Source organism: Miniopterus schreibersii (assembly GCF_964146895.1).
Source record: "Miniopterus schreibersii genome assembly, chromosome: 19".
Taxonomy (NCBI): Eukaryota; Metazoa; Chordata; class Mammalia; order Chiroptera; family Miniopteridae; genus Miniopterus; species Miniopterus schreibersii.
In genome coordinates this window covers 30,803,853-30,831,309 of record NC_138119.1, presented here as the reverse complement: position 1 = coordinate 30,831,309, position 27,457 = coordinate 30,803,853, and the positions used below count along the sequence as shown (strand labels likewise).

The 27,457-nt window shown below is 50.4% G+C and overlaps 1 protein-coding gene across 1 annotated transcript; it reads right to left on the bottom strand.

Moving 5' to 3' along the window:
* Positions 1 to 6,982: 6,982 nt before the first annotated feature.
* On the bottom strand, positions 6,983 to 27,186 carry RAB7B (RAB7B, member RAS oncogene family). The gene is made up of 6 exons (XM_081121039.1): positions 26,998 to 27,186; positions 20,850 to 20,918; positions 20,207 to 20,333; positions 19,296 to 19,511; positions 13,994 to 14,119; positions 6,983 to 9,041 (listed from the first exon to the last, which is right to left on the bottom strand). The coding sequence occupies exons 2-6, from the start codon at positions 20,900 to 20,902 to the stop codon at positions 8,961 to 8,963; spliced, it is 603 nt and encodes a 200-aa protein (XP_080977165.1). The 5' UTR covers positions 20,903 to 20,918; positions 26,998 to 27,186; the 3' UTR covers positions 6,983 to 8,960.
* Positions 27,187 to 27,457: the final 271 nt, after the last annotated feature.

Below are 27,457 nucleotides of genomic sequence, written 5' to 3'. Positions count from 1 at the left end.
CCCACTGGCCTCCGTTCCTAGCTCACTTACACCTCAACTTCCCTGCCTTGGCAGTTCTTCCAAGGCCTTCTCAAGGCCAGCGTCTTCGCATCACTCAGGACTCAGCTCTGCATTGCCCTTCCCACAGGCCCTCCTTTGCCTCCCACCTTCATAGGACTCCCAGTGTATCCAATCAGTGCCCATCTGGTTTATTTGGTAACTGATTGGTTCTGTCTTCCATATGGATGGAAACCTCAGCTGTCTTTTCCATCTCCATGTCTACAGCACCTGGTAAAGCACCTAGATCACAGTAGGTGCTCACAAAATATTTGGTGAATGCATGAATAAGTATGAATAATAATGCCAGTTGACAGCTTGGGGTTGGTGACAGATCATGGATTTTGAAGTAAGAGAGATGCAAGTTCTGAACCTGGTTCTGTCACCCACTGGTGAATGGCCTGCGGCAAGTTACTCACTTCTCCAAGCCTCTGTTCCTCCTCTGGGAACAGGGATAATAATAACTTATATGTTGAAGATTAAATTCAGCATTGTGTATAAGTGTCTGACACCTGTAGGGGCTCATTAAATAGAGATTATGAATATGAATAATTATACCTTTGTTTCATACTCAACGAAGTATGGACCTGTTCCTGCCCTCAGATATTCAGTTTATTGTAAGGACTAAATGTGTTGACATTCATAAAGCACTCAGAATAGTGCCTGGTACATAAACAGCCTCAATACATATTTGGTAACTTAAGAACCAACCAATACAAATCTAGTGTTCTTTCTCTACAGTCTTCACTGCAAATCCAGTGTCCTTTCTTGACAATCTTCACTCAAATCCAGTATTCTTTCTTTACACCATGCTGTGTAGAGCTGTACAGTTTCCCAATCAACAACATATTCATGATTTTATTTTTACCTTTATATCATCCTTGTGAAATAAGCAAGAACTAATTATTCTCCCCATTTTGCAGAAGAGAAAACTGAGGCTAGAAGTGATACTTGCTCAAGATCACACAAGGGCTTGATTAAGATGATCTGACTTCAAATATATGACCTGTCCAGGATTCCACAAGTAATTCCCTCTCCCAGATCTAGTCTGAAACAGGAAACAAACAAACAAACAAAATCAGAGACATGGCAGAGAGCCTCAAAAGGCCTATAAATATTAGTCTGTCCTGTTTGCAGGATTTGGAAAACTATTCCGTTTCCTCTAATCATGGGCTGTCATTGTATATAAGACAAATGTACTAAGACTTTAAGGTCAAGGAAAACTTATACAGATTCAAGAGTGACCGATCTGGAGGCTACAAATGTCTGGAGAGCTCCCAGCCCAGCAACAGTCTCTCCTCCAAAAGAGCAGCTGTCTTCATGAGCAGCTGTCGTGGGCCCAGAACTGTGCCAGGTGCCGTGGGGGCAGGGAGGACATGGTGAGTTCCTTCCACAGGGACCTTTGGTCCAGTTTGGAAAATGGAGGTAGAATCTTCTGGGAATAAGCTCGCCAGCTGTCTGCTTCCAGGAACTCTGGGTAGGTGTGATCATTGTATTTTAAATTTTGTTTTAAGTGACCACGATGCTAAGCAGATGATTTGAATCCCAGAGATCGCTCAAGGAAAGAGGTGTGGAGGTAGACAAAGAATTCATAAATTCTTTCATTTGTTCACTTATTTATTCTTCAATTCTCATTTATTGCGCCCTCAGACCACAGTGGGGATCCCAGAGTCCTACAGCTGTATTCACAAGTAGACTTAAAACAAACACCCCCATAGCTGCTCCTGACCCAATACTAGCCACCATTTATTGAGCACCTAATATGAGCTAGGCACCATACATACATAACTAGAACCTTTGCGGTAAGCTTTATGTCCCTCATTGTACTAGTGAGGCAGTGGCAGCTCTGAGAGGTCAGGTGACACGCCCAAGGTCACACAGCTATGGAAAAGAAAGTCAAGAGGGGGCCTGACTCCAAAGCTCAGGCTGTGTTTGAAATTTGTTGTTGTTGTCAATCCTTACCTGAGGATATTTTTCTATTGATTTTTAGAGAGAGTGGAAGGGAGGGGAGAGGAGGAGAGAGAAACATCATTGTGAGACATATAGATCGGTTGCCGCCCGCAGGGATGGAACCTGCAAACCAGGTATGTGCCCTTGACTGGGAATCAAACCTGGGACCCTGTGGTGCACAGACCGGTGCTCTAACCACTGGGCAATGCCAGCCGGGGCTGTGCTTGAAATTTTTAAATTTGAATATATGAGTCATAAAAAGAATATGTGTAACGCCCATCAAAGATGCAAAATGTAGTAATGAGATGGATGTCTGTGGCCCCGCAACCCACCTGGAGGAACAGGACATTCCCAGCATGGCCCAGTCACCTGGAGTCTGGTCCCTACAGCATTCCCCCCCCCCCAGGGTCACCATTAAATTTGGGGTTCACCATTCCCTGGAGTCTGGTCCCTACAGCATTCCCCCCCCCCCGGGTCACCAGTATTTAAATTTGGGGTTCACCATTCCCTTGTTCGTCTGATTTTTGTTACTTCACCACCTGCGTTGTGATAAACACGTATGAAGGTAAACTGCTTAGTTTCCTTCCCTTTGAACTTCGCATAAATGGTGTAGGTGCGCCTTCCTCCGCAGCTTGCTGTCTCCGCATGCTCCCGAGATGCACCCAGCCGAGGTACGTGGCTTAGTTTATTCATTTCTACTGCTGTCAAATTCCATTGTTTGACACACCACATGTCATTTATCAAATTTCCTGTAGAAGGACGTCCAGGTCATTTCCAGTTTTGCTTTTCTTCTGCTATTACAAACAATGCGACTAAGAACATTTTTGATCGTGCCCCTTGGTGCACACCCGCAAGGGTTGTGTATGTTTAGGGGTGAACTGCAGGGTCACAGGGCCTGTACGTGGAGCCTTTTACTCAATAGCCAAAAAGTAGTTGTGCCTGTTCACCTCGAAGCCTGCAGCTGGGGAAGGAGCCTTTCTGGGGTGGGCGCTGGGCTCAGGAAAGGGGGCCCCAGAGTGCTGACTGGCTGGCTGGCCCCGTGCATGGCCTTGGGAAGCACCCACCCTAAGTGCAGTGATTCACCCGGTAACTCGCCCAGCGGCACACACTCGATAGTTATCTGCACAGCTGCGCCCAGAGATCGGAAACACCCGGTTACTGACTGACAGCCCAGGTCACAGGATCCTCCTCCGGCACACGGGACAACAAAGGAAAGTCAAGGTGATCTTGCCCCGCCTGGGAGACTTGGCATCTGCGCCAGAGCATGTGGGCAAGGGGAAAATTTTAGGTGCTTCTCCTCCTGAGCCGGGACCCAAATTGGTCAGCCTTGGATTCAGGGCTGGGGCGAAACTGCCTGGAGGCGGCCAGATCCTGGCTGGAGTTCCGCCTGGCCCTGCTTGGCCTTCCCCTTCTTTCTCCCACCAATGTTCATTTCCCTTCTTTTAAATTTTTGAATTTGTAGTACATTCAAAGAGGTCGAAGTTTAAAGTGTGAAATTATATATGGAAAAAGTCTGGCTCTCATCCTTGACACGCATCTGCCCAGTCCCCACTCTGAAAGGCAACCACTTATTTATTTTTCCCATTACCATTTATCCCCTCTATGCCCTCTCCCACCTCCACCCACCCCCAGTCACCACCTTGTTGTCCGTGTCCGTGACTCCTCTCTTTCTTTCTGTTTTGCGCAATCCCTCCACCCCTCCCCTCCAATATCCCTCCCCCACCAGAGCTGTCAGCCTGCTCTGTCTATGAGTCTGTCTCTAGTTCAGTTTGTTCATTAGACCCCACGTCTGAGTGAGCTCATACGGTGTTTGTCTTTCTCTGCCTGGCTTATTCCACTGAGCATCATGCTCTCCAGGTCCACCCATGCTGTCCCAAAGGGTAAGATCTTCCTTTTTACTGCCAAGTAGTGTTCCCTGGTGTGACTGTCCCACAGCTGTTTCATCCACTCTTCGACTGACGGGCACTTGGGCTGCTTCCAGATCTTGGCTCTTGTAAATAGCGCTGCAATGACCATAGGGTGATACATTTCGAACTAGTGTTTTGGGTTTCTTCAGACAAATTCCCAGAAGTGGAACTGCTGGAAGGGCAACCATTTTTATTTCTTATTCATCCTTCTAGAGTTTTCTTTATGTACAAGTAGCAGTGAATGTGAGGGGAAGCCTCTTTCTGTTATAGAAAAGATAGCACATCACATGCAGGGCTCTGCTATTGCCTGTTACCTAACAGTGTCTCAGATATCTATCTGTTCCGTGTCATTACATAGAACATTGCATCATTTTCCTTTTAAAAGACAGCGGTACAGTATTCTGTTGTATTCCACAATATTTATTTATCATCTACTATGCGCCAACCTCTGTGCTGAGCGCTGGGTTAAAATATGAATCCAAACAGACCCTGCCTTCAGGGAGACGGCAGTCTAAGGGCAAACAAACAATTATGATAAAGGATTGCAAGTGCTCTCGCTTCCAAAAATATTTATTGAGTACCAACCACTTGTCAGGCATTGCTCTGGGCACAGGGGAGATGGTGGTGAGTAAAACTGATGAAAATCCCTGTCCCATGGCACTGAGATAATGGGGGCGGTGGGGCACATGGCCGGGCCCCTAACCTGGTCTGGGTGTCAGGGGAGCCTTGCTGGAGGAAATGATGTTGTAGCTGATAATTAACAGCTAAGGTGGGATTAACCAGGTGGAGGGCCACAGAGGGGCCCGCGTTTTTGACAGAGGTCCCTGCTGCCACAGCAGGCGGGGAGGCGGAGAAGCAGCCAGCACCCTGGGGAACTGAGGGAAGGGCCTACATTTGCACAGTTGGGGAGGCTGTGGCCAGAGCTGAGGTCGGACAGCATCGGTGGCCAGTGGCGGGCGGCCTGTGGACCACAGAGTCTTCTGTCCTCGTGGACGCCACTGGGGTGGCTGCTGTGTGGAGTGCTGGGGACGGGCGGGAGGGCGGGCAGGGGGCCCGCGGGCGGCAGTGTGGCTTAGGCCTGCCGCTCACCCGGACCCGCGGGCAGAGGGCCGGGGAGAAGGAAGCGGATCGGAGGGGATGCCCGGTGGTGAGGACAGGGCCTGGTGAGGGGACAGGGGCAGGGAGATGGGGCCTCAGTCTTCCCATTGGAAAAATGAGGCTAACGCCCTCCTCGTGGCTGCGCTGGGGATTCAATGGCACAAGGAAGGCTCTTAGCAGCGCTCCTGTCCCCCCACCTCAGCGCCCTGTGCCCACGCTGTCGTCTCCGAGCCTGTGAGCTTATTGACAGTGTTTTGATGCTTTAACAAGGGCACTCTACTGTCTGACCTTCTATGTCCCCGCCCCTCTTCCCACCACACAGGCGAACACACTACACGCACACCCCACGTACAAACACGCCACACACTGCACATGCCCTACACACCACACACACCACACACCACACTACCCACACCCCCCACTGCACACATCATACACGTACCACACAGACACCCCCCACAAACACAGCACACACACGAACACATCACACACACTACATACACCACCCCCTACACACCCCCCCCAAACACAAGCACAGCGCACACACAAACACAGAACATACTCTACACATACTCACACTACACATCACACTACCTACACACCCTCCCACACACAAACATACCACACAGCCTACACCCCTCCCACGCACTACACACACTACACCTCCCCCGCAAACAGCCCATACTATACACACCCGGCACAAACACACCACACTACCTTCACACACACAGACACACACATGCATTGCACCACGCACACACACACACATATTGCACACACAAGCAAACTGCACACACAAGCGCCCCGTACCTCACAGACACACACACCAAAGCACACGCACGCAGAGCCCTGGTACAGGCCAGCGCCCGCTGCTTGAACTACACTTGCCACTTAGCCTGCCCTCTTCCTCCCCCGGCCCCAGCTCGCACACCCCAGAGGCAGCACCCAGGCACGCGCCCCGCGGGCCCGTCCTCAGTCAGTCCCCTGACCCAGCAGGCCTGCCATGCCCGGGGCGGTCAGTCTGGGCGCTGCTGCCTGCGTGGCTGTTCTGTAGCCACCACTGGCCTGTGCTCTCCTAGGAACAAGACCACGTGGAGGGCGCCGGCCACGCGCCTGCCTCTGCTGCGCGTTGCCCCTGCCCGGTGGGTGGGCAGCGAGGGAGCCTCTGCTGAGCAGCAGCAAACAGCAGAAGAAGTCAGCATTTCCCCAAACCCCTCTGGGCATGTGGCCCAACTCAGGTTTACTTGGTGATTACATTTGGTTTTGATTTGCCTCAAGCCCCAAGGGCCTGTGCCTCCCAGAGCCCTGGCCCGGATCCTGTTCCTTATTGATGGGCTCCGGGAGCTGCCCCTCCGAGCAGGGCTCTGGTGGATGCCAGGGCAGCCTGGGTCAGCAGCTCTGCTCATCTCGGTCCTCTTACTGCCAGGGGGCCAGGCTCAGGCTCAGAGGTGGGCATGGGCGTGGGGAGTGGGGCCAGTCTGAAGTCTGTCAGTTCAGATCCCTCTGCCTTGTGGATTGGTCAGCATGTTCCCTCGTTATAAGAGGAGGTATGTTTTGGGTTCTCAGGTCTCCACTCCCCACCCCCACGTGGAACATTCTGTCTGCAGTTTGGGCCTAGGCTGGAATCTTCATGAAGCTCTTGCAAAGGTGTCCTCTTATCTACAAGCTGCGGTGTGTCTGCAGCCCAGGTGGGCTGGCCAGGAGCTCTATCATCTTGGAGGCACTGAAAACGTAGTTACTCACTCGGGGCCGCTTCCCGGGCCGTGCAGCCTGCACCCAGAGGTCCCTGTGCTTGGCTTAGTGAGCCACTGTTGCTGTCTTGAAATTCTTAATACTTTAGAATCAGGGGCTGGGCATTTTCATTTTGCACTGGGGCCCTCCAGTCACATCGCTAGTCTTATTTACTTTTTGTTTTCTTCCCTTTAGTATCTTTTGCATTTTAAACTATGGAGACATATCTTTTTTATTTAATAACTAAACCCCATGAAGGATAAAAACAAAGGAGACGTTTATTTATTGTATACACTTAGAAACGGTCACATGTCCATCGCGGTGCGCAAGCTGCTGCGTACACTCTCCCACACTCCACGTATCCAACCCACGGTCCGACGGCCTCCCAGGAGAGCTGAGTGATGTGCGGGATGCCAGCCAGCCCACCAAGGCCACAGAGGCAGAACTGTGCTCCAGGCCACCTGCCCCCGGGCCGAGTCCATGCCACTGCCCAGGACAGGCCAGCTTTCATGTCACAGCTGGGGAAGGGAGAAGGGTCTCTCAACTCCCCCCCGACGGTACTCCCACCCCCCTACCTCTAGGTGTATCTTCAGAGTCAGGTGACACTCAGAAGTCATAGACTAACATCCCCAGCTCTGCCTGCAGCTCAGGAAGGATACTTCTGTGTGGACAGGAGACTCCTGTGGCCATGAGGAGGTCATCTTGTCCACCCCTCTGTCTATGCTGCCCGTAGCCAGAAGAAACATTATGGCCTTAGCGTCTGTAGGGACAGAGGATCCATGAGCTCTCCAGGCCCCTCATTCTAGCGTTTGTCACTTATGTGGATTTCTTGCTTGAATCATTGATGTTGCAGCTTTTCCCATTTCTTACTAAGCTTAAGAAACTGGGATTCTCCTGCCCCACGAATCTTGAAGCACCGGCCTATCCAGAGCCCGCTCTTCAAGTGTCCTTGGAGCAGCCACGGTCTGCTCAGCCTGAGCGAGAAGGACACTGCTGCCCTCTGGTGGCCAGTCCGCAGAGGATCAAGGGACCATCCAGGAGGCGGGGTTCCCTCGGCTGTCTCAGGGACAGCAGCTTTCAGTGCTCAGGCGACTGAATGTCCTTTCGCTGCTCCCAGAGCACAGCAAGCTTATCTTCGCCTCGGGGCCTTGACCCTTGCTGCTCTGTCTCCCCGGAATGTTCTCCCTGATCTCAGGTGGCAGGCCCTCTCTCATTTTCTAGCCCTCAAGCCAAATATTACCTCCTCAGGGAAGCCCTCCAGGACTACTTTGTCTGAAACAGCACCCAACCCCAGCTCCTGTCCCTCTGTATCCCATTACCTTGTTTCATTTGGTTGAAGCACTTACTTACTCTTTGAAAATATCTGGGTAAATTCTTTGTTGTCTCTCTCCCTAACCAGAATGTAGGGTCCAGGAAAACAGAATCCTTGTCTATTTCCTTTTTCACTGGACCTCAGTGCATGATACATAGTAGATGCTCAAAAACACTTGATGAAAGGATAAATAAATACGTATCAACAAGAGTAACTGACATTTGGGCAGAGGGATGGTTCTCAAAATCACACTCTGATGTGGGCGGGGCATATGCCATTCCCATTTGACAGGTGAACAAGCTGAGGCTCAGAGAGATTTATGGGAGCTGCCTGAGCATCAACAAGTAGCAATGATCCCATCGCTGGTGGCTTTTTCTGGGGTCCTTCAGTCCTATACGCTGAGGGGACAGAAGGGTGTCCCAGGACTGGGCAGCTGTAGGCCCTTATGTGAGGTCCAGTCCCTCGCTTCCTGACCCTGATTCCTGAGTGAGGCTGAGCTGCACCCTTGTCCAGAGCTGTGCTGTGGCTTTGTGGGTTGGGTGGCGTGGGCCAGGATAGCCAGTCCACAGGACTCCAGAGCGCTGCCTGTCTGCAGAGATGAGCATTCTGGAGCAGGAGTGTGTTTGGGGAAGGCGGTGGCAGGAAAGCTGGAGCCAGCGGGGAAACTGTGACTCCTCCAGGCCAGGATTTAACTGTGACATTCTGAGTTTCATCGGGACTCCTGAGGACCCAGCCCTGTGCTCACTTCGCTCAGCCTGGGGGAGGGGCTGCCCTCTGATTCTGGGCCCAGCACAGACCCAAGGAAACCAGGGGCTCTGCCACAGAGCCTGGGCCAAGCCTCGGCAGGTGGTGGGGCTGGTGGTGCCCGGGATGACCAGGCCCAGGGCACTCTGGGTCTCTGGTGTCCAGAGAGGGAGTCTGGGAGGTCAGCAGCATCTACTCCTGGACTGGTCGTCTGGTGAGAGCTTGATGGAGTCTGTGAGGTAATTCTCTAAGATGTTTTGATACTGGGGAAGGAAAGGAGAAGTCAGCGTTCACATCTGAGGGGCAAAGAGAGTCACTTGCCCTCTGTCTCCTAACAGCCGACAGTGTTCAGGCTTTTTGTCCCTTCTTCATTGTGCTGTTGGGAAACTGAGGCCCAGGGGGGGACCCACTGGGCTCCTCACCCTCTTTCTTCCTCACCTCCTCTAGGGCCTTCCAGGAACCCAGAGCAGTTGGGTGGCTGGGTCAGGTACCCAGGTCTCCTCACCTCTAACCAGGTCCCATAACTTTCCATTCTCTAGAGGGGACAACTGAGGTGACATGTGGCCTCAGCAGAGATGATGACAGACTACTCCTCATTTCTGCCGGAGACCTCTCCCCGCAAACATCTGCACAACCCAACCTTCTCGCACTGTGGTCACCTCCCCCCCTCCCCCACCCTCCTGTCAGTCCTGTTTTTCCCATGTTCAGGAAGGCTTCCTAAATAGACTCAACAATTCTACTCGGCCTTTTCCCCTGTCTGCCCACCCTCCCAAACTCTCTTGTCCTGACTCCGTCCAGAAAAAGTCCCCTCTTCAGTCTGACAAGCTGGCCACTTCTCAGTGCCACCCCAGCACCGCCCAGGCCTGGGGCGAGGGCTCGGGCCTACGCAGACCTGGGCATTGTCCGGTCCTCCAGCGGGCCCCTCTGCTGTGCGTGGGCCCCACTCACTCCACTGAGCTAATTGCAGTGAAAATCCTGACATTTCTGGACCTCACATGAGGCACAGGGAGGAGCAGAACGTTACTATTTAAGCCCCTTTTACACGGGATGATCCGTTTCTCCCAGCAAGACAGGATTCTCTTACTGTGGTCCTTTCCTGGCCCCTCTCTCACCATGTAAGCCAAAGAGACCTTGGTTGGGATCAGGAATTTTAAAAATCCGGTCTTTTGTCCCCAGGGGCAGGGCCTGCTGTGACCCACCCTCATGTCCACGCCAGGCCCACTGGGACCCCAGAGCCCGCAGGCTGCCTTGTGCACACTGCCAGCCTTTGGGAAGGGGTTCTGAGTGCCCGGAGAAGCTGCGGCTTTCTGAGATCCTCTGCACTTTGTTCTAGGGACAGACGAGTGCTGCCTCAGGAAGGTGTGAGAAACTCCCTCAGCCACACTGGCAATGCTGAGCTCTTCACTCCAGTTCTCCTCACCCAGTGATATTCGCAGCCTCCCAGGTCCAAGTCCACCCTGGGCACTTCCCACTTATGACACCAGTTCACTCGACAATGGCATTATCTCGCCCCTTGGATTTCCTGTAAAACTTCTAAGTAGTGGGCAGGCCATAATTAGGATTTCTGTGTAACTTTTTTCTCCAGGCCCTGGTCCCCTTGGCAAACTGTAAAGTCACTCATAGGGTCCAGATGTGCACACCACTTCAGTGGGTGTAAATTAGGGGCCCCTGTCCCTCTGAGCCTGGTTGCCCCCATGGCCCTGCCTTTGCATCCTGTATCCTGGGCATCTCGTGAAGGTGCTGTAGCCTCAGCGAGCACACCTGCTTCCCTCCTGGACAGGGCAGTTTGTCTTTCTCCAACTGGCCCGAAGGGAACTGGGCCTCCACGCGGTAGCCCACGCATGCTGCTGGAGCCAGGCCTGGCCAGCCCAGCAAGGATGGTACTGCCAACTTGGTGAGATCAAAACCCGTCATCCCAAATCTCCCCAAATAGGTGGGTGTCCTTCTTGATCATAAGGGCATTCTTAATCATATTTTGGAATAAATACCCTAATTCTTGAAAGTGGCCAGAGTGGGACACTAAAGTAACTTCCTACCTTTTTCCTCTCAAAATGTTAACCGAGTACCTATTCTGAAGGCGCTCTACTTGCAAACCGCTCTTTCCATCCAGAGTTCACTGCAGGACTCACACACTTCAAGGACCCTTGACTGCCACATGCTCCAACGGACCGAATTTCCCCTGCCCCCTGTCATGCTCCTGCTTTCCCCTCTCTTCTCTGTCTTGGTCCAGAGCATCCCTAATCAATCGTTCCTCTGTTTGCCAAGCTAGAAACCTGGTAATCAACCTTAACAGCTCCTGGTTCCTTCTCTCCTGCATTCTCCCATCATCAACCCCTGATGGTCCTCCCTCCAAAGTTTCTTTTACACTCTGTCACCATCTCCATCCGCTCGTGCCTGGACTGTTGCAGTAGCTTCTCAGCCACCCATAGAGCCCATCCTCTCTGCAGCATGAAATGCCCTGCTGAAAACCCTTACATATAGCTCTCATTTTAAAATAGCTACTTTTTATTTAATGCCTTCTCTCGGCTACCAGACTATTTTATTTAGCCCCTGCAACATCCCCATGAGGAAGACATTGTTATTTGTACTTCAAAGGGAGGGAAGCCATGGCTTATGGAGGCTGCATGACTTCCTTAAGGGCACAGCGAGCCAGGATTTACAGCCGGGTCTCTCCAGCTTCAGGGCCCCAACTCCTCGCACCCTGATCTGGGGCTTCCCTCTCTATTCCAGCAGCACCTCTCACATCTTCTTCTGGAAACATTTTGGGCCAGTATGAATGAGCATAGGACTTCCCTGGGAAGGAGTGGAGAGAGAGGTCCTTGGAGAAAATATCTTCAAAAATTCTCATCTGACCTTAAAATATAGATTTGAAAGAACCAGTTTCACCTTAAAAATCCATGTGAATTTTACATTCTATGCCCTACTAGGTATGTTTGTTTTAATGTGAAAATGTCCCTCCTCCAAATTTCTGAGTAGTGTAGGCACCATAGAAAGATGTGCCCAGATATGCCCTGCTGGGCTTTGAGGTCCAGGTGGGCACCTGTGTACCCTGGGGGCCCAGCAGTGTGCTCTGGGAAGCAGGGGCCTTCTGCTTTGGAAGAGCATAGAAGTCTGAGGTCCCAGCTGGGGCCACTGGGCCTTCTTGATCTGGTGCTGTTGACCTTGTGGGCTTAGTCACTAGCCATGGCCCCACGCCTTCTTCCCTCCATGCCACGCTTCTTTCTCTTACAGACGAAACCCACAGTTGGTTCCTCATATAAGCCCCATGGATTCCTGCCTGGGCCTCTGGCCATGCCCTTCTCTCCACCCTCTGCCACTCCTGCTTGTTCCACAGTGGCCAACCATGTCCATCTGCAAATTGCAAATCGTCTTTCAACACCTCTCACATGCCACTCCTTGGGTAGACACCCTTGCCCAACCTCTCCACCAGTGCCTCCGGGTTCCCTCAGTGCCTCCCCCTGCTCCCCCTGTGGCACTCATTTCACTCCGTGACAGTCTTTCTGTGACTACCTCTCTGCCTTACCATGGGGACACTGAGGCGCATACCTCCAGCCCTAGCTGACAATGTAAGAAATGTTCACGGGATTGAATTATTTCCATTTTACAGATGAGGAAACTGAGGCTCAGAGAAGTCACGCGTCTTGCTCAGTGGTCCACCAGGGCAGGAATGAAATCCAGGTCAGCCTGACTGCAGACACCACACTGACTTTCAGACTTCTCACCAGAAAATTTCCCCCATTAAGATGAGGGACTGACATGGGGCTGCCAACCTATTCTTTTGCCAAGTAGGGTGTTAAAAAATACCAAGAAGACAGGCTGCCATCTACTAAGACCACATCACAAAAGTGACACAGCAGGAAGAATAAAGGACAATCCTTCTCCAGAAAGGACAGCTGCCAACCTCACACGGACACTGCTTGTGGGCCGATGGTTGCTCTTGGCAACCACTGCACTGTCTGTGGAGGGTCGTTTATCGTATCACTGTGCAAAGTCAAGGAGCATTCCTCTGCCTTCCAGGGCGGTGGCACGAGCAGGCACTTCTGTATTTTAGGAGCCAACTTCACGGGCTGTGTAATAAACCACACTTCTCGGCCCTGCCTAGAAATGGCCAGCCCTTTCCCTCCCTTTATGGGACAGTGGGCGCTGGGGCTGGGAGGGGAACTGTAAGAATAGCCCCGGAGGCAAACCCTGAGACTGAGGCTCCGAGGCGTAAAGAGGGCAGCTTGGGCCTTCCCCCAGGCAGCTGCTAGAGGTGGCAGCCGCCTCTCCGTCATGAACACCTCCAGGCTGGTCCTGACCTGCTCTTCTCCAGGCAGCTGGCTGAGCAGGCCAGACAAGCCTCCAATCTCCCATCCTCATTTACTCATTTCCTTAATTCAAAATCACTGCCACAACGACCTCCCCTCTTCTCAGAAGCCCACCTTGATTAAATGTGGCAGAATAATGGAACAAGCTGAGCCCCTCCCCGCTCTAATCTCTCACGGGCCCCCTTCAGAGTTTCCAAACTCCACATCAGAGTGGCCTTAAAACTTCGATGCTGCTTCCAGGCAGCCCTCCCTGATCTTCTTCCCTTCTCTTTCCCCTCCTCCCAGAGTGCTGGCTGTGTGCCCTACTCTGGGGTCCCATCACCAAGTCCTACCCCACCTTACAATACCTATACTGAAACCTCAGGCGCTTATCTGTCTCCCCATGAGAGCGAGGGGCCCCCAAGCCCTGTGCAGTGCCTGGCACACATGACACGCTCAACACATGCTTATAGAATGGTCACACCTGGGGCCTGCATTTATCCATCCTTTTGATCGGAAAATGTCAGCAATTCCTGCAGGTTTGATGTTCTACTTGGACAAATGCTTGGCACCATGGGGCGTCTCTCCCACTCAGGAGGACTGAATTAATCACTTCTCAAACCCCTACTAATTAGAACCTCTGGGGGTGGGGCACAGGGTGGTATTTTTTTTAGAAACTCCACAAATGACTTTGATATCAGCCAGTTGGAGGGACCACCGACTAGACACTCTAAAGTAGCTTGGTACCTCTGGCATCCTGTGGCCCCAGAGCTGGAGTCCTGTTGAGCCCATTCAGCAGCTCATTAATTAAGACGAGCAATCCTGCTCCACCCACATCCCTGCCTGTGCCCAATGTGTTCTTTTCTGGAAGCTCGGGAGTTCCCCCATCCTAGGGGCAGCTGGGCCAAGCGCGGCCACCAGCCACTCACCCTGAACAGAGCTTGGCTGGCCAGCATCTCGAAGGCTTGTACCACGTTGATGTCATTCTTGGCACTGACTTCAAAGTAGGGAATGTTCTTCTCTTTACACCAGCCTTGGGCTACCTCCTGTGGCACCTGGATGAAGGGCAGAAACGATCACTGTTTCTGTGTCACCACCACCACCAGCTCTGCTATTGTCCCATCCTCACACTGTCGTTCCACCACTCCCATTTGCTGAGAACCTTCCCTGTGTCCGTAACTTTACACGTTATTTCGTAACATCAATTTATGAGGTGGCTATTGTGGCTCCATTTTCCAGATGCGGAAACTGAGGACTAGAGAATGAAAGAATTTGCTATGAGCGTTGGGGCTGAGCAGGCGTGGCCGAATTAGAGCCCACTGCACTGTGCTGCCTTCTGAGGGCCTACCCTGGGAGCTTCCTCCTGCCATTGGCTCCTTGTCCAGTCCCTTCAAAAGGGGATGGATGTGACGGACACTGGCCAGGGACAGAAGGCTCTCTTCCCTTGGGCTGGCTGACCCAGGAGGCCTGCTGCTGGGCAGAGACTCAGCCCCCTGTTAACCCCTTTTTCCAGGGTAGAGTCCTAGGGACCATTGATAAACTCCTATGGGCCAGACACTGTTAGATATCTTGTCATATTAACTTATCTAATCCTCAATAACCCTGTGACATAAGAACACTGAGGCTCAGAGAGGCTCAGGGACTTGCCTCAGATCATGCGGCTGTGAAAGGCGGTTCGGATGAAGCCCCAGTTCAGTGCTTGCACGGCACCCGAGCTGCCCAGTGCAGGACACTGCATGAGAACTGGGCTGCTTTTCTGTCCCTCCCACTGGACTGCAGGTTCCTTGAGATCAGGGTCAGAGTCTTTTTAGCGCTTGGCCTGGCGCCGTGAGCCGCTCAGTGGAGGCCAAATGGGCACATCACCACCCACGTGCCGGTGGCTGATCGCAGTGAGAGGCTGCTGGACTGGGCAATGTCCCGGCAGCACTGCGGGTTACTCCCAGAGACATCGGTAACACTGAGTTTAATGTCTAATTCTTTCGGGGAGGAGAAAATGACCACGTATTGGACATTTGCTGTGCTTGGGACTTTATAACCATTACTTCATTTTATTTAAGGGAGACAAGGCTTTTCTCATGGAGAAAGGACCTTCTGCCCTCTCCCAGAACACAGCACAGCAGGGGGAGATCAAAGACTGCCCGCATCAAGTTTTCTCCCTTGCTCCTGCAGATTCTGGGAGTTTATCTTGTTGAGATGAAAGGCACCATGCTGTCCCTTTTCTCTTTGGTCTTTGCTCCCCTGGTCTCAGGAGTGGCATCAGGGCACAGGGCTCAGGGCTCTTTCACATGCCTCTGTTGTCCCTCCAGCATTGCTCTGGCATTGTGAGGCCTGCTACCTAGCACTGGAGGGTGGAGACTGGGGTTGACTAAGCAATCTGCCCTTTGGGGAGCCCAGATGACCTCTACCCCCCACATCCAGGCTCTGCCCAGTCAGTCTCCTGGTTGCTGCTGAACTTGAGTAGAGCAGGGAAAAACCCCAGGCCCTGGTCTTAGCCTCTGATTTCTAAGATCCTCCTGCCTTTGGGAATAGGGGCCCCAGAATTGGCCACGAGTGCTCCCTCCTGTGGAGCACAGATACCGAGGACTTGGTGAGTCACCAAGGAGAAGCCTCACAGCTCAGGGAAAATCCGGAACTATATGTGGGGGAAGAAACAAGGACGGCCAGGCTACTGATTACTGTTGTTCTCGCTAGTGACATGCAAATAAATGCTCATTAGAAATCAGCACGTTATACTCAGATGGCATCTTAGGAACACAAAGGGCTTTGTATCTTTCTGAAAGATAATTTTTTATTTTTCAATTACAGTTGACATACAATAATATAGGCTTTGTATCTTTTAAAGTCTTTGAGGGGAAGGACCCCACTTACTTTTTGGATTGCTCCTCCCTTCTTTATTTCCCACCCCCTCTCCCAGCCTAGCCCCCCACACCCACCAGGTCATGGGCATTTTCCTGGGCTCATCATTGGTGCTCAGGAGTTGCAGTGGGAATTGAAGTGAAGTGCAATGAAGTCAAGGCCTCCGCTTCTCCAGCAGGCAGGGAGAGTCTTTATCTTTAATGGCAGAAGCCAGGATTGGTGCCCAAGGCCACCCAGTGACAGAGCTAGGAAGACAAGTTCACAACTCTAGCTGCCTGATCTCAGCTGTCCTTTCTCTCCTGCTGGACAGTGACTGGGTTATGACAGATATTTAATTTCCTTTTCCTCACTCTTTCCCTGTTCTGTTTACCTGCAATGATTAAATACACAACTCCAAAATATCAGTGGAGATTATGTTGCAAATTAACTTTTTTTTTTGTATTCCTATCACCTCTCTCACTGAACCTCAGAAAGCTGGCCTGGGAAGAAACTTTTCACTTGCCTCTTCCAATTCCAGTTACAGTTTCATAATTTTTAAAATCGACCTGTTTTTATTTATTTATAAAATGCTGGTTATTTATAACTTAGACTCTGCAGAAATGAACTCAGGCTGTGATACTTGGGGACAAGGGAAGTATAAAAATTTTGGAAGTGTTACTTCTATTAATTTTGCTTCTGGCTGACAATATACTACTAACATTCTACTTCTCTTGTTACAAGTTTTTTTTTTAGTCTTCACCTGAGAATATGTTTTTATTGACTTTAGAGAGAGAGGAAGGAAGAGGGAGAGAGAGAGCGAGCATCGATGTGAGAGAGAAACATCAATCGGTTGCCTCCCACACGTGCCCTGATCGGGGATTGAACCCAGGGCCCTCTGGTGCCCTGGACAACGCTCTAATCAACTAAGCCACCTCAGCCGGGACTCCTGTACAATTTTGATGGTTGTTCAGAGGCCAAAAGCTTGACAAAAATCAGTCTAGTTTATATAATTTTATTTATGATGCTTTTCCATCTCATATACATTTAAAATGATCAATTATATGTGTTAAAATAAGAGTGTCAAATATATCTTAAACCACTACCAAAAATAAAGAATACTTTTTAGAAAACTTAATCACAACATTACGAATCAGTGGTTAAGTCAAAAATTGCCTACCCGAACTTAGAGCAAAGAATTCACAAGCTAGTGAGTAAATCCCTTGCAGCATAGATGCTAGCAGAGCTGTTCTTTTAAACAAACAAATATTGTTCTCACTCTATTACCTTCTGTAGAAAGAGTAAGGATTTTAAAAAAACCTAGGTCAGTAATTTCTTTAAAATCACTCTGGCAATATATATATTTTTTATTGTGGTAAAATATACATAAACGTACAATTTACCGTTTTAACTATATTTAAGTGCACAGTTGAAGGGCATTAAGTACATTCACATGGTTGTGCAACCAGCACCCCCATCCATCTCGGGAACTTTTTCTTCCTCTCAAACCTTAGCAGCAGAGTTTTAAATACTTATGTTCCTTTTATCGAGTAGGAGACGCTCCCGGGTCCCCCAGCCCTGCCTTGGAGAGAATGAAGATGACCGCCCCTCCTATTTATCAAGCTCAACACACGCTTTAGAGGCATCTTTTATTCAACCCTCGCACAACCCCCTGAAATCTGTGTCTGGTCTCTATTTTACAGATGAAGAAGCTGAACTGACTGAGGACACACGTCCCAGAGATGGGGCTGAGCTTGCCTGGGGCTTTACTGCTTCTTTCAAGCCTTTATCTCCCTCTCCCTGGAGATCAAAGCTCATGCCCCCACCTAAGCTCGGGCTGGACCCCTCCACCCTTCGCCTGCACTGCCCACCCTGCCAGTAGCCTTGTTTATTGAACGCCTGGGGTCCCTGAGGCTTCCTCTCCACCTCGCCCTGGGGCCTCATTCCTTCTGCCCTGCTCTTCCACTTCGCAGAGGTGGAAGCCCTATCCTTGAGCTACTCTTGTCTGGAAGAACCTTAGTCCCAGGTCCTTCGTTCCTGGCTCCTACCCCACACAGGGATGTTGAAGAAAAACACAACACAGACTCCGCCTCCCACTCCTGGTGTCCTCCAGCTAAGCCCTGAGTGTCACCCATCAATTCTTGTCTTTGTCTTCAATTAGCTTCTTCACCAGTTTCTCTCCAGAGTAACTTGAAGATTCACCATCGTTCCTAAAACTCCTACTTGGTTCCCTCTCAAGAAGATGATGCCTCTTATTTCACTGAGAAAAAGTCAGACTCAGTCTTGAACTCCCTCAACATCCCACCCTACGATCTACAGGTGTATGAAGTAGGATGTTAATTAAAATGGAAGCTTTGGGGACGCCCTTCAATTTGATAGATGCCAGATATAAGGTGGGCTGGGAGACAGAAGGCCCCCTGACCGCGTATATTTCCAAAGGTTCATGACCAAGGATCTGTTAGGTGACTCCAAAATGCACAGCACAGATATCAAAAGATGGAAAAGGAGGGGTAGAAAGGACTTCTTTGGAGAGAGTTGTGTTGTGGGTGCAGGCCCCCCCCCCCACAGGAGGGAGAACAGGCAAAGTCTCACTTCCACCCCAAAAAGGGCTTCAAGGAGGCCACTTGGAAAGCTCATCATTCGACCCCTGGAGTTATGGTAGCTACAGGGATTTGTGTCTGACATGCATCTGAGGGACCCAGAGCATCTTTTACAAATGAAGTCTTCATCTAGTCTCTTCCCATTAATAGGCAACGATGAAAGGGCTCTATTTGACCCTGCCGCACTGAACACCTACACAAAGTGGGGGTCACTGCTGCCATGGAACAGACAAGCCACCCTGTGGTTAGTCAGATGATCCAAAATATGCTTAAGCTAATAAAAAATATATGCTACTTTCTCAGAAAATTTGTAGATTCAAGTTTTTTTTAACTTCAGGTCCCCTACCTAACCCTGGCTAGGAATACTGTTCTACAGGTTAATTCAGATTCTGCCTGCCTGTCTCTGATGCCTTAATTCTTCTATTCCCTGACTCTAGACAAAATTTTCTTCAATTCTCAGTTTATATCATGCTATTTCTCTCCTTTACCCATGCTGTTTTATCAACCTGGAAGCCACCTACTATAGGAAGCCCTTTCTAGATCTTGGCCATAGTACATGCACATTCACTGTGGTCTCCAAATTTCCAAGGTCTATCTCTGTCATTGCATTGACCATATTGTATCATAATTACCCTTTAAAGTGTCTCTATCCACTACTAGATTGTAAAATTTTTAAGGCAAGGACTGTGTGTGATTCAGCTCTGTATGTGTTGGGTCTAACACAGTGTCTGGCATACAGTCGGTGCTCACATAGTGTTGGGTGAATGAATGAATGAATGAATGAATGAATGAATGGTACCTGCCGGTCTGCCAGATCGATCTTGTTCCCCAGCACGACCATGGGGTAGGACTGCTCCACTGGAATGATTTTGGCCAGAACATCACTCCGCCAGGTATCCAGGGCTTCAAAGGACTCCAGGTCAGTGACATCGAAAGCCAAGATGCAGCCATCGGAGCCTTTGTAGAATGTGGACACCATGGAACGGAACCGCTCCTGGCCACCTGTGTCCCAGATCTGGAGGAAGAAGAAGCCGTCCCATGGGGCTGTGATGAATGGCTGGAGGTTTGGCCCAACTGGATCATGTCATGTCAAAGCTCCCATTTCTGGGTAGGGAGCAGGCAGCCCTGGCACAGGTGCCTTGACCCTATCGCCCTTGACACTACATATCTTGGCACTCGCATTCAGTGTCCAAGAGTTCTTCCACATCTGAGCTCTTGTTTTCCCCTAGCCATCAGGACAGGTATTGTTATTTCCAGCTGATAGATTTGGACCTTGGGAGTGATTTGCCAAGGCCACTGGCCAACTTTTCCAGGGACCTGAGACTAGAAGTAAGACCCCCCCAACTCCTGGATTTAAGCTCATCCTTCTAGATCAGAGATCAGCATTTTAACTTTTTTTCTTCTGTAAAGGGTGACATAGTAAATATTTTAGGCTTTGCAGACCATACTGTCTGTTGCAACTACTCAACGACTCCTGCTCTAGTGTGCAAGCAGCCATAGACCATCAGTAAACAAGTGAGCATGGCTGTGGGCCAATAAAACTTTATTTATAAAAACAGGTGGCGGACCAGATTTAGTCATTAGCTGAAGTTTGCTGGTGTTGGCTCAAACCATTCTAGCTCCTGGTACACATTGCTGTGAGTGGCTGTCCAGAGCATGTGGGGTGATTTTTAGGAATGAATGTTGAAGAGAGAAAGGGAGGCTGCTCACCTGCAGCTTCAAAGTTGTGTCATCCAGTATGATAATCTTGGAGAGGATACTGGCCCCCAGTGTGGTCTGGTAATCCTCATAAAAGGTCTTGTGCACATATTGGTGGAGGAGGGAGGTCTTTCCTACACTGAGGAAAACCCCCAGACACATGTGAACACACACATACACACACACACATACACACACACATCCATACCATTCTTAAAATCTTACCACGCCCCCCTCACCACTGTTTCTCCCTGAGATTCTGAATTTCTAACATTTGTGGTCTAAGGATCACAAGGGACTAAGGAATCGTTTCTAGAAGTAGGGGCCAGTCAAAGTGAGCAGAGAGGTTTGAAGAGAGCTGGGTGCCCCAAAGCAATGGTCAGGTCTCCCCTGTACATGGCAGGAGGTGGGAAGGCGGATAGATGCTAAGTGGTTTGTTACCACAGAGCTTGGACCAGAAACCAGGTAGCCTGACTCCCAGCCTCTTTCTCCTACTGAGCTCCCTTACTTGGGTGGGATGCCCTCCCTAGTGCCACCTTGAGTCAGAAAGGTACCCATGGGAGGTAGAAACATGTCCCGGAGGTCTCACTGTCCTTGACTAGGGGTCTGCTTCCCAGCCCCAACCCCAGCCCCAAGCCGAGCTTGGCTTACTTACCCCAGGGCCCCAATGATGATGAGCTTCAAATCCACCTTCTTCCTGGGATTCATGGAGGGGCTTCAGAGCCTGCAGGGAAACAGAAATCACCCACATGCTGCTCAGAGTCCCCTTTGGCTGTTGGCACTGAGGCTGGCCTCTACGTTCTCCTCCTAGGTGTGCAGGTCACTGCCTTAGGCCGAGGACCTGGGTGGGTTCACAGGTGGATGACTCAGCCACCCTCACACACCCTCTTCCTCACTTCCCCTGGGGGCTTTTCCAAGGCTGGAAGGGCGGTGACCCCCCAAGACAGGTGCATCTCTCACCTTTCAGCTCTACCAGCCCTGATCTCGGAGGCAGCCTGGAGTGCCAGGAAGGCCGGAGGGGACTGGACAGAGGCCTCGCAGACAGGGAAGCCTGGAGCCAGGAATGGAGAGCGGTATGGGAAGAGGAAAGGGGGGCAGGACAAGGGGTCCATTGTCAGGACTACCCAAGAGGCTTTGGATGAAAGAGTGCCCCTCCCCCACCTGGAGGTGTTGCTGCAGTTGCAGAATCAAAAGCTCTTCTTTGAGGCAGCTGGTGGGGTTGTAATTGGTACATGTTTCTGGAAAGCTACTTGGCAGCAAGTAGTGAGAGTCTTAAGCATGTTCCCACTCTCCACTTACCAGGAATTTGTCCTAAGGAAATAATCCGAAATTTGGGCAAAGATTCTTGTTCAAAAATGTTCTTCATAGGATTATTCATAAACATCCAACAGTAAAGAAGTGATTAAAGAAATCAGGGCACACAATGAACTATGAAACAGTCATTAAAATGGAATTTTGAGCATATTATAATAATGTGGGAAAGTGGTTGAAGAGTCAAAAGCTGACCAGCTTGAGCTTCCCCTGCTACTTGGAAAAAGTTCTGGATTGGATGTCCTAAGGCATTGGATGTTCTAGTTCTCACTTTGCCACTGTGTGACCTTGGACCAGTCACTTGCCTTCTCTGAGTCTTGGCTTTCCAATTAAAGAATGACCCAGTTGGGCCCCAAAGACTCAAGGTCCCTTCTGGTTGACAAATGCTTTATCTATCGGAGTTGTAACTCACTGGGCCACCAAAATTTTGCCTGGGCATGCCTAGTTAGTGCAAAGTTAAAATAAAACCCTTAGAGGCCTAGGATTATTAATGTCCCTCCATGAGCTGTGCCATGGCTCAAAGGTGAATTGAGGCTTTGCTCAGAGCTGTTTGTCCCAGGAGCCAGAGTTGGTGGCACTGGACCTTCTACCCAGCAGGGCTAGATTGGCGTGGTGGGCAACAGGTCTTCTCGGTGGTTCATACATTCATTCAACAAGTGTCCATATGTCTACTCTATGCAAAGCCCTGCATTGGACACTGGACGAGCACACAGATGAAGCAAACAAGACTCCTCACCCTCCAACCAGGGAGCCACCAGGGTAGAAAGGACAGGGACTGAGCAGTTACACCAGAGAGAAAGTGCCGAGAGTCCCAACAGAGGCACAGAGAAAGTGCTGCAGGAATTCAGGCTTTGGTACACGTGCTAACATAGCTTCAGAGCCAATACTGGGCCTTAGAAAGGGAGTCAGAATGAAAAGGAGGCAGAGGGAAGTGTGGAAAGAAACCTGCAGGGGGCTGCTCTGCATCCTCTGTGGAGCTTAGGGAATCCTCTCAAGAGCCCTGTGAGATGCTTACAGCTGTGGCTCAGAGAAGCCAAGTCACTGGTGACTCACCCAGGGCCACACAGGTAACACGTGAACCAGCTGCGCCTTGTTGCCTCCCCACCTTCTGAGCTCAGACTCATAGAACAAGTGTGGACAGGATCCAGGGCACTGGGCTCAGGCTTGGTGAGTCTAACAAGGCCCTAGCAGAGTTGGAGGAGATTGAAAGAAAGGCAGCCAAAGTGACAAGAGGTACAGTGGGGTTGGAGGGAACAGAGGCTGTGGAGCTGGAGTGGTCGTGGGAGGACCGAGGGGCAGGGAAACGTGTTGATGGCCATTCTGCCATGAGATGAGGCTCACACGGTAAGCTAACATTTATTTCCCAGCACTGTGAGAGGGCTTTGTAAATATGCAAATAAACAATATGCATACCATTACAAGCTTAAATAAATTAATACACTAGTATAACACAGTTAAACCATATAACAATACATCATTATAATACATTTACTGGTACAAATTAAGGGCTCAAGAAATATTAGCTATTTTGTGACTACTAGCACCCAAAAAGTAGCCTGTGGGCTTGACACTATTATCCTGTCTATTTTACTAGTGAAGAAACAGATGTCTAGGGAAGTTAGGTGGTTCATCTCTAAGGACATCGCCCACAAGGGGTAGAGCCTGGATTTGGAGCTGGGAGCTGAATCCAGGCCTAACTCCAGAGCCCACACGCCTAGACTGCCTTCTGCAAACCTAGCATGAGGATCACACCCCCTGCCACTCGGTGCCCTGTCAGAGAGGCTGGAGGGCCGGGTGATGCGGGCTTGGCCGGTGCAGCGTAAGAAGGGAAAACCGTGTGTTACGTACAGCAGGACCAAAATCCGCTGTGTGCAGAGCAGGTCACAGATAACCAAAGAGCATACAGCATAAAGAAATGAGCTAACCCAGCAGAAGTCTCGTAAATGATTAGTAGTAAGCTTTGAAAAGATAACTCAGCCTTACTAATTTTCAAGGACATGTAAATTTTAAAATACTACTTTATTCACCTACTGGAGTGGCAAAAATTAAAAAAGATTAGTGATAATATTTAGTGTTGGCAAGTGTGAGGGAGTAAAACTCTTGTATATTGTTGATAGATTTTGAACTGCCACAGTCTTGGAGGGCAATTTGACAATATCAAAACTTAATAGGTGCATACTTAGGTTCTAATTCTAGAAACCTATCCTACAGAATACACATATACTCAAACACACATTTGTACAAAGATGATTGCTGAAAAGCATTCCTGTGATCTAAATATCCATCAATAAGACACTCTACATAAATTACAATCCATTCATACTCTGAGAGAGAGTGAAGTAATGAAGCAGACAGATATGATGATAATTTAAGTTAAAAAAGGACATTTTGTATAGTATGATCCCAAATGTATAAAAACAAACAACAACCTTATATGTGTGACTGTATGTTTAATATTATATTTATGCTTGTCCTGTAAATACACAGAAAGCTATGGATAGACACACTGAATAATTACTAGGAGGTGGGGAAAGGTAGAGTAGAAGCTAGAGCTATTGTTTTATTTTATATGTCTTATATTAATATTTGTTACACAAGCCTAAGTTGCTGTAATTAAAAAATGTCAAATAAAGACATTTCTTTAAATAGAGCACATGGGTGGATGGCAGTCCAAAGTCATCTGAGTGTGACTTCCTGACAGGACGAATCATTTTGTGCCTGGGCAGGAGAGGGAGGCCACCTAGTCCCGTGGAGCGATCATGAGTTTGGGAACCAAGAGTTCTCATCCCACTGCTATATATACCTTGGGTTACTTAACCCTGCTGAGTCTGTTCCCTCGTGGGTAAAATGGACATCACTCATGCCTGTGGCTTATTCTGCAGGGTGGCATGTGTCATGTTCTTATAGCAGAACTGGCTCCCCAAATTGGGGAAGACCCAGATAAATGGTTCACTGGGTGGGGTGGGGGGCGGTTTGAGGAGGAGGCAGATTTGCTGTGCCTGCCACTTTCTATGGTATAAATATTCCCACCACGGCTTGATTCAAACTCCAAGCGGAGCCTGCTCCAGCACACTATAGGAAGGATATATAGTTCAGTCTCCTGCCCCGTACTTAAGCCATCTCTGCCACATTCACGGAAAGATGGAGCCAGACCTGCCTCAATACAGCTTCTTCCCCTCACTCAGGGTGAATTTTTCCTGGCGGGGGGGGGGGGGGGGGGGAGCAGGCACACAAAATGCTCCATTCCATGCCAGCCCTTCTGAGGTTCAAAGTCTTCTCTTTGAGTTTTACTTGACCTTTTTCTCCTCCAGATCCTTGTAACTCACCTCAGCCTTGACTCTGAGCTCCCCTTGCCCCACCCCACCCTGGTCCCCTTCCCCTGAGGTGCCCTGAAAGTGGGCTGCCACCGCAGATCCCCCAACCCCACTCCCGGAAGGCCGAGACCTTGCTGAGGCTGCTGTTTCAAACAGCCTGGACCTTGGGCCCAGGATAACTGGCGGAAACAAGAAGGTGACCAGGACTGTCAGTGGCAAGGAAGGGCAGCTTGGGGGTAGACCCTGGCTGGGCTCACCAAGGGGGCATGCCCAGATTTCAAACGGTGGCTTTCCATGCACTCTGTGCTCTCCTTTGGCTGGGCTTTGGCAAAAAGTTGTCCTTTCGAGCCTCCTCCCACCCATTCAGATCACTCCGTTCCTTCAAACCCAGGCATCCTATAGGCCAGGCTGTCATCACCCTCCATTGTTAAGTTACAGGGAGGAGCAGGTTTGGAATGCAGGGCCCTGGCTCCAGCCAGCTCAGGTCCACACAGAGCGGGATCTCAGGCCACTGCTCTCCAGTGCAGGTGACTAACTCTTCACCCCCTCTTGCCTGGAAGCACATCTAAGCCTGGAGCCCTGGCCCTGTCCATCCGCCAAAGCTATAGTGTAGCTCAGCCCTGGGGGTAAGGAAGGCTGAGTTGATGTCCCTCACAAAAATAAAAATAAAAGCCCTGGGTCTTGGGGACAGTCATATAAGAGCTCTTGGACCTCCTCTGTTCTCACATTCCCACTTCCCTTCTCTTCCCATCCCACTGGCCCCAAGCAGGACTCGGGCACAATCTTCTGCCCTGTTTGTGTTGGGTGAGGTGTCATTTCTGCTGACAAGGAGAGGGGATGAGGGAGACCAGTGAGGAGGGGGAGAGGAGAATTCTGAAGTGGGCAAAGTCTCCCACCCTCCATGTACTACCTCACGCCCCTTTCAGTGCCTCCCCTCCCTGCTCCCATGCCTTGGAAAATGACAACGTATCCACATTAAAATATAATGGGATTTACAATCTTGGGAGTAAAGTTTGTCTTTGAGAAGAGGCTATCCCAGGGAGACTCACAACTCTGTCTGATCCACCTAGATCCTAGCAGGTCTAGACCTGCTCCCTCCGAGAAGTGCACCAACAGTTCTGGCTTCAGGAGGCTCAGCGCTCCTGTTCTTTGTTCTTTGGGAGCCTTAGTCCTGTCTCCCGAAGTGGACTGGCAGTGCCCAGAGGGCAGGACAGTGCCTCACACCTCTCTGTATCCCTCCAAAGATCCTGACCCATGCCGGGAATACTGAGTCTGCAATAAATAGTCACCCATCCATTTATCCAATCACCCATCCAATCCATTTATCCATCCATCTCCAGCCAGCCAGCCATTTGTCCATCCTTCTGTTCATTCATCCATCTCTTATCCTTCCCTCCATCTCCATTGATCCACCCATTCATCATCCATCTATCTGTCCATTTACCCAGCACATGTACTGTAGGCCTACTACGCATCGGCACTATGTATGGCTGAGGGCACAGACGAGGTACTCTCTCCATGCGACTTGTGTGCTGGGGGATTGATAGGTAAGCCCAAATAGATTGTTTTTATTGATACATAGTGCCTAGCAATTACAGGGTACTCTGCAATTTACAAAATGCCATCATAGCCCAGTAGATTCCTGAGGCAAGCTGAGACTAGAACCCAGGTCTGCCTGACTCTGTTCATTGGCTCGCCAAGCATTGCAGAGCAGTCCTAAGAGACATACTTATGACTTAGAACAAGGGGAACATTTCCTACTCCAGGGCTTCCCCCCTCCTGATGAGACCTTTAGGATGAGACGGTTCCATCCTAGAAGGTACCCTGTTGATGTGTCAAGGGGACTCCTGGTGCTACCAGGGCTCAGCCCTCTCGAAAGACTCCAGTTCCTGGCTGTCCTTCCTCTGACTGTCCCAGCAGCTGCGTTGGCCTGTGCAGAGCCCCGAGCTGGGCCCCAGTTCCCTGGGCTGGGCTGGGAGTCTTTTCTGCCTGGCTTGCTGCCATGCCTTGGGAGCTCGTCCCGTGTGAGGGTCTTTGGGCTGGATCTAAGCCCTCAGCTGCCAGGTTCTAAGCCTCATCCTTGTGTGCCCTGCCTCCACTCCTCCCCACCAAAACACAAACACCTCTGGGGGCTGCTAGGACAGGCAGAAGAACCCAAAAAACTTCCAAGGTACTTACAGCTGTGGCTGCTTAGCATCCGGCCTCCGAGGGCAGGCGGGAGTTCCCTATGAGTCTGGGGGTCTCCTCTTAGATCAAGTCTCAGCTGGGTCGGAGCAAAAAGGCTTTGGAGCAAAAAAGAGTTTGTTGAGGCCAAGTCACTTCCTTCGGAGTTTTCCTCCTCTCCCTCTCATGCACAGACTTGGGAAGGTTGCAAAAGAGGCTGGGCTGGGTGACCTCAGCTGTGTGGGTGGAGCGGGTGGGTGGAATGGAAAAGCTAGGCTTCAGAGCGGACTGGATTCGGGGCCCTGTGAGAATTAGTTCACGGGAACTCTGTCCCCGGGAGGAATGAGGAATGGAAGGCTTGAGGGGGGAGGTCTGTGGGCGGGAGGACCTGGAAGGTATCATGCCTTTGTGGGCACCAAAGAAAGCCTCTGGCTGGTTTCAGGAACTTCTGCTTCTGCTGCTGAAAGCCACCCAG

What these genes read in the sequence shown, in the direction of transcription:
- RAB7B (XM_081121039.1), bottom strand. Translation starts at nt 20,902, where the DNA reads ATGAATCCCAGGAAGAAGGTGGATTTGAAGCTCATCATCATTGGGGCC. An exon ending in ATCATCATTGGGGCCCTGGG is followed by an intron (nt 20,334 to 20,849) that starts GTAAGTAAGCCA and finishes GGTTTTCCTCAG; the next exon opens with TGTAGGAAAGACCTCCCTCC. An exon ending in ACACAACTTTGAAGCTGCAG is followed by an intron (nt 19,512 to 20,206) that starts GTGAGCAGCCTC and finishes TTCTTCCTCCAG; the next exon opens with ATCTGGGACACAGGTGGCCA.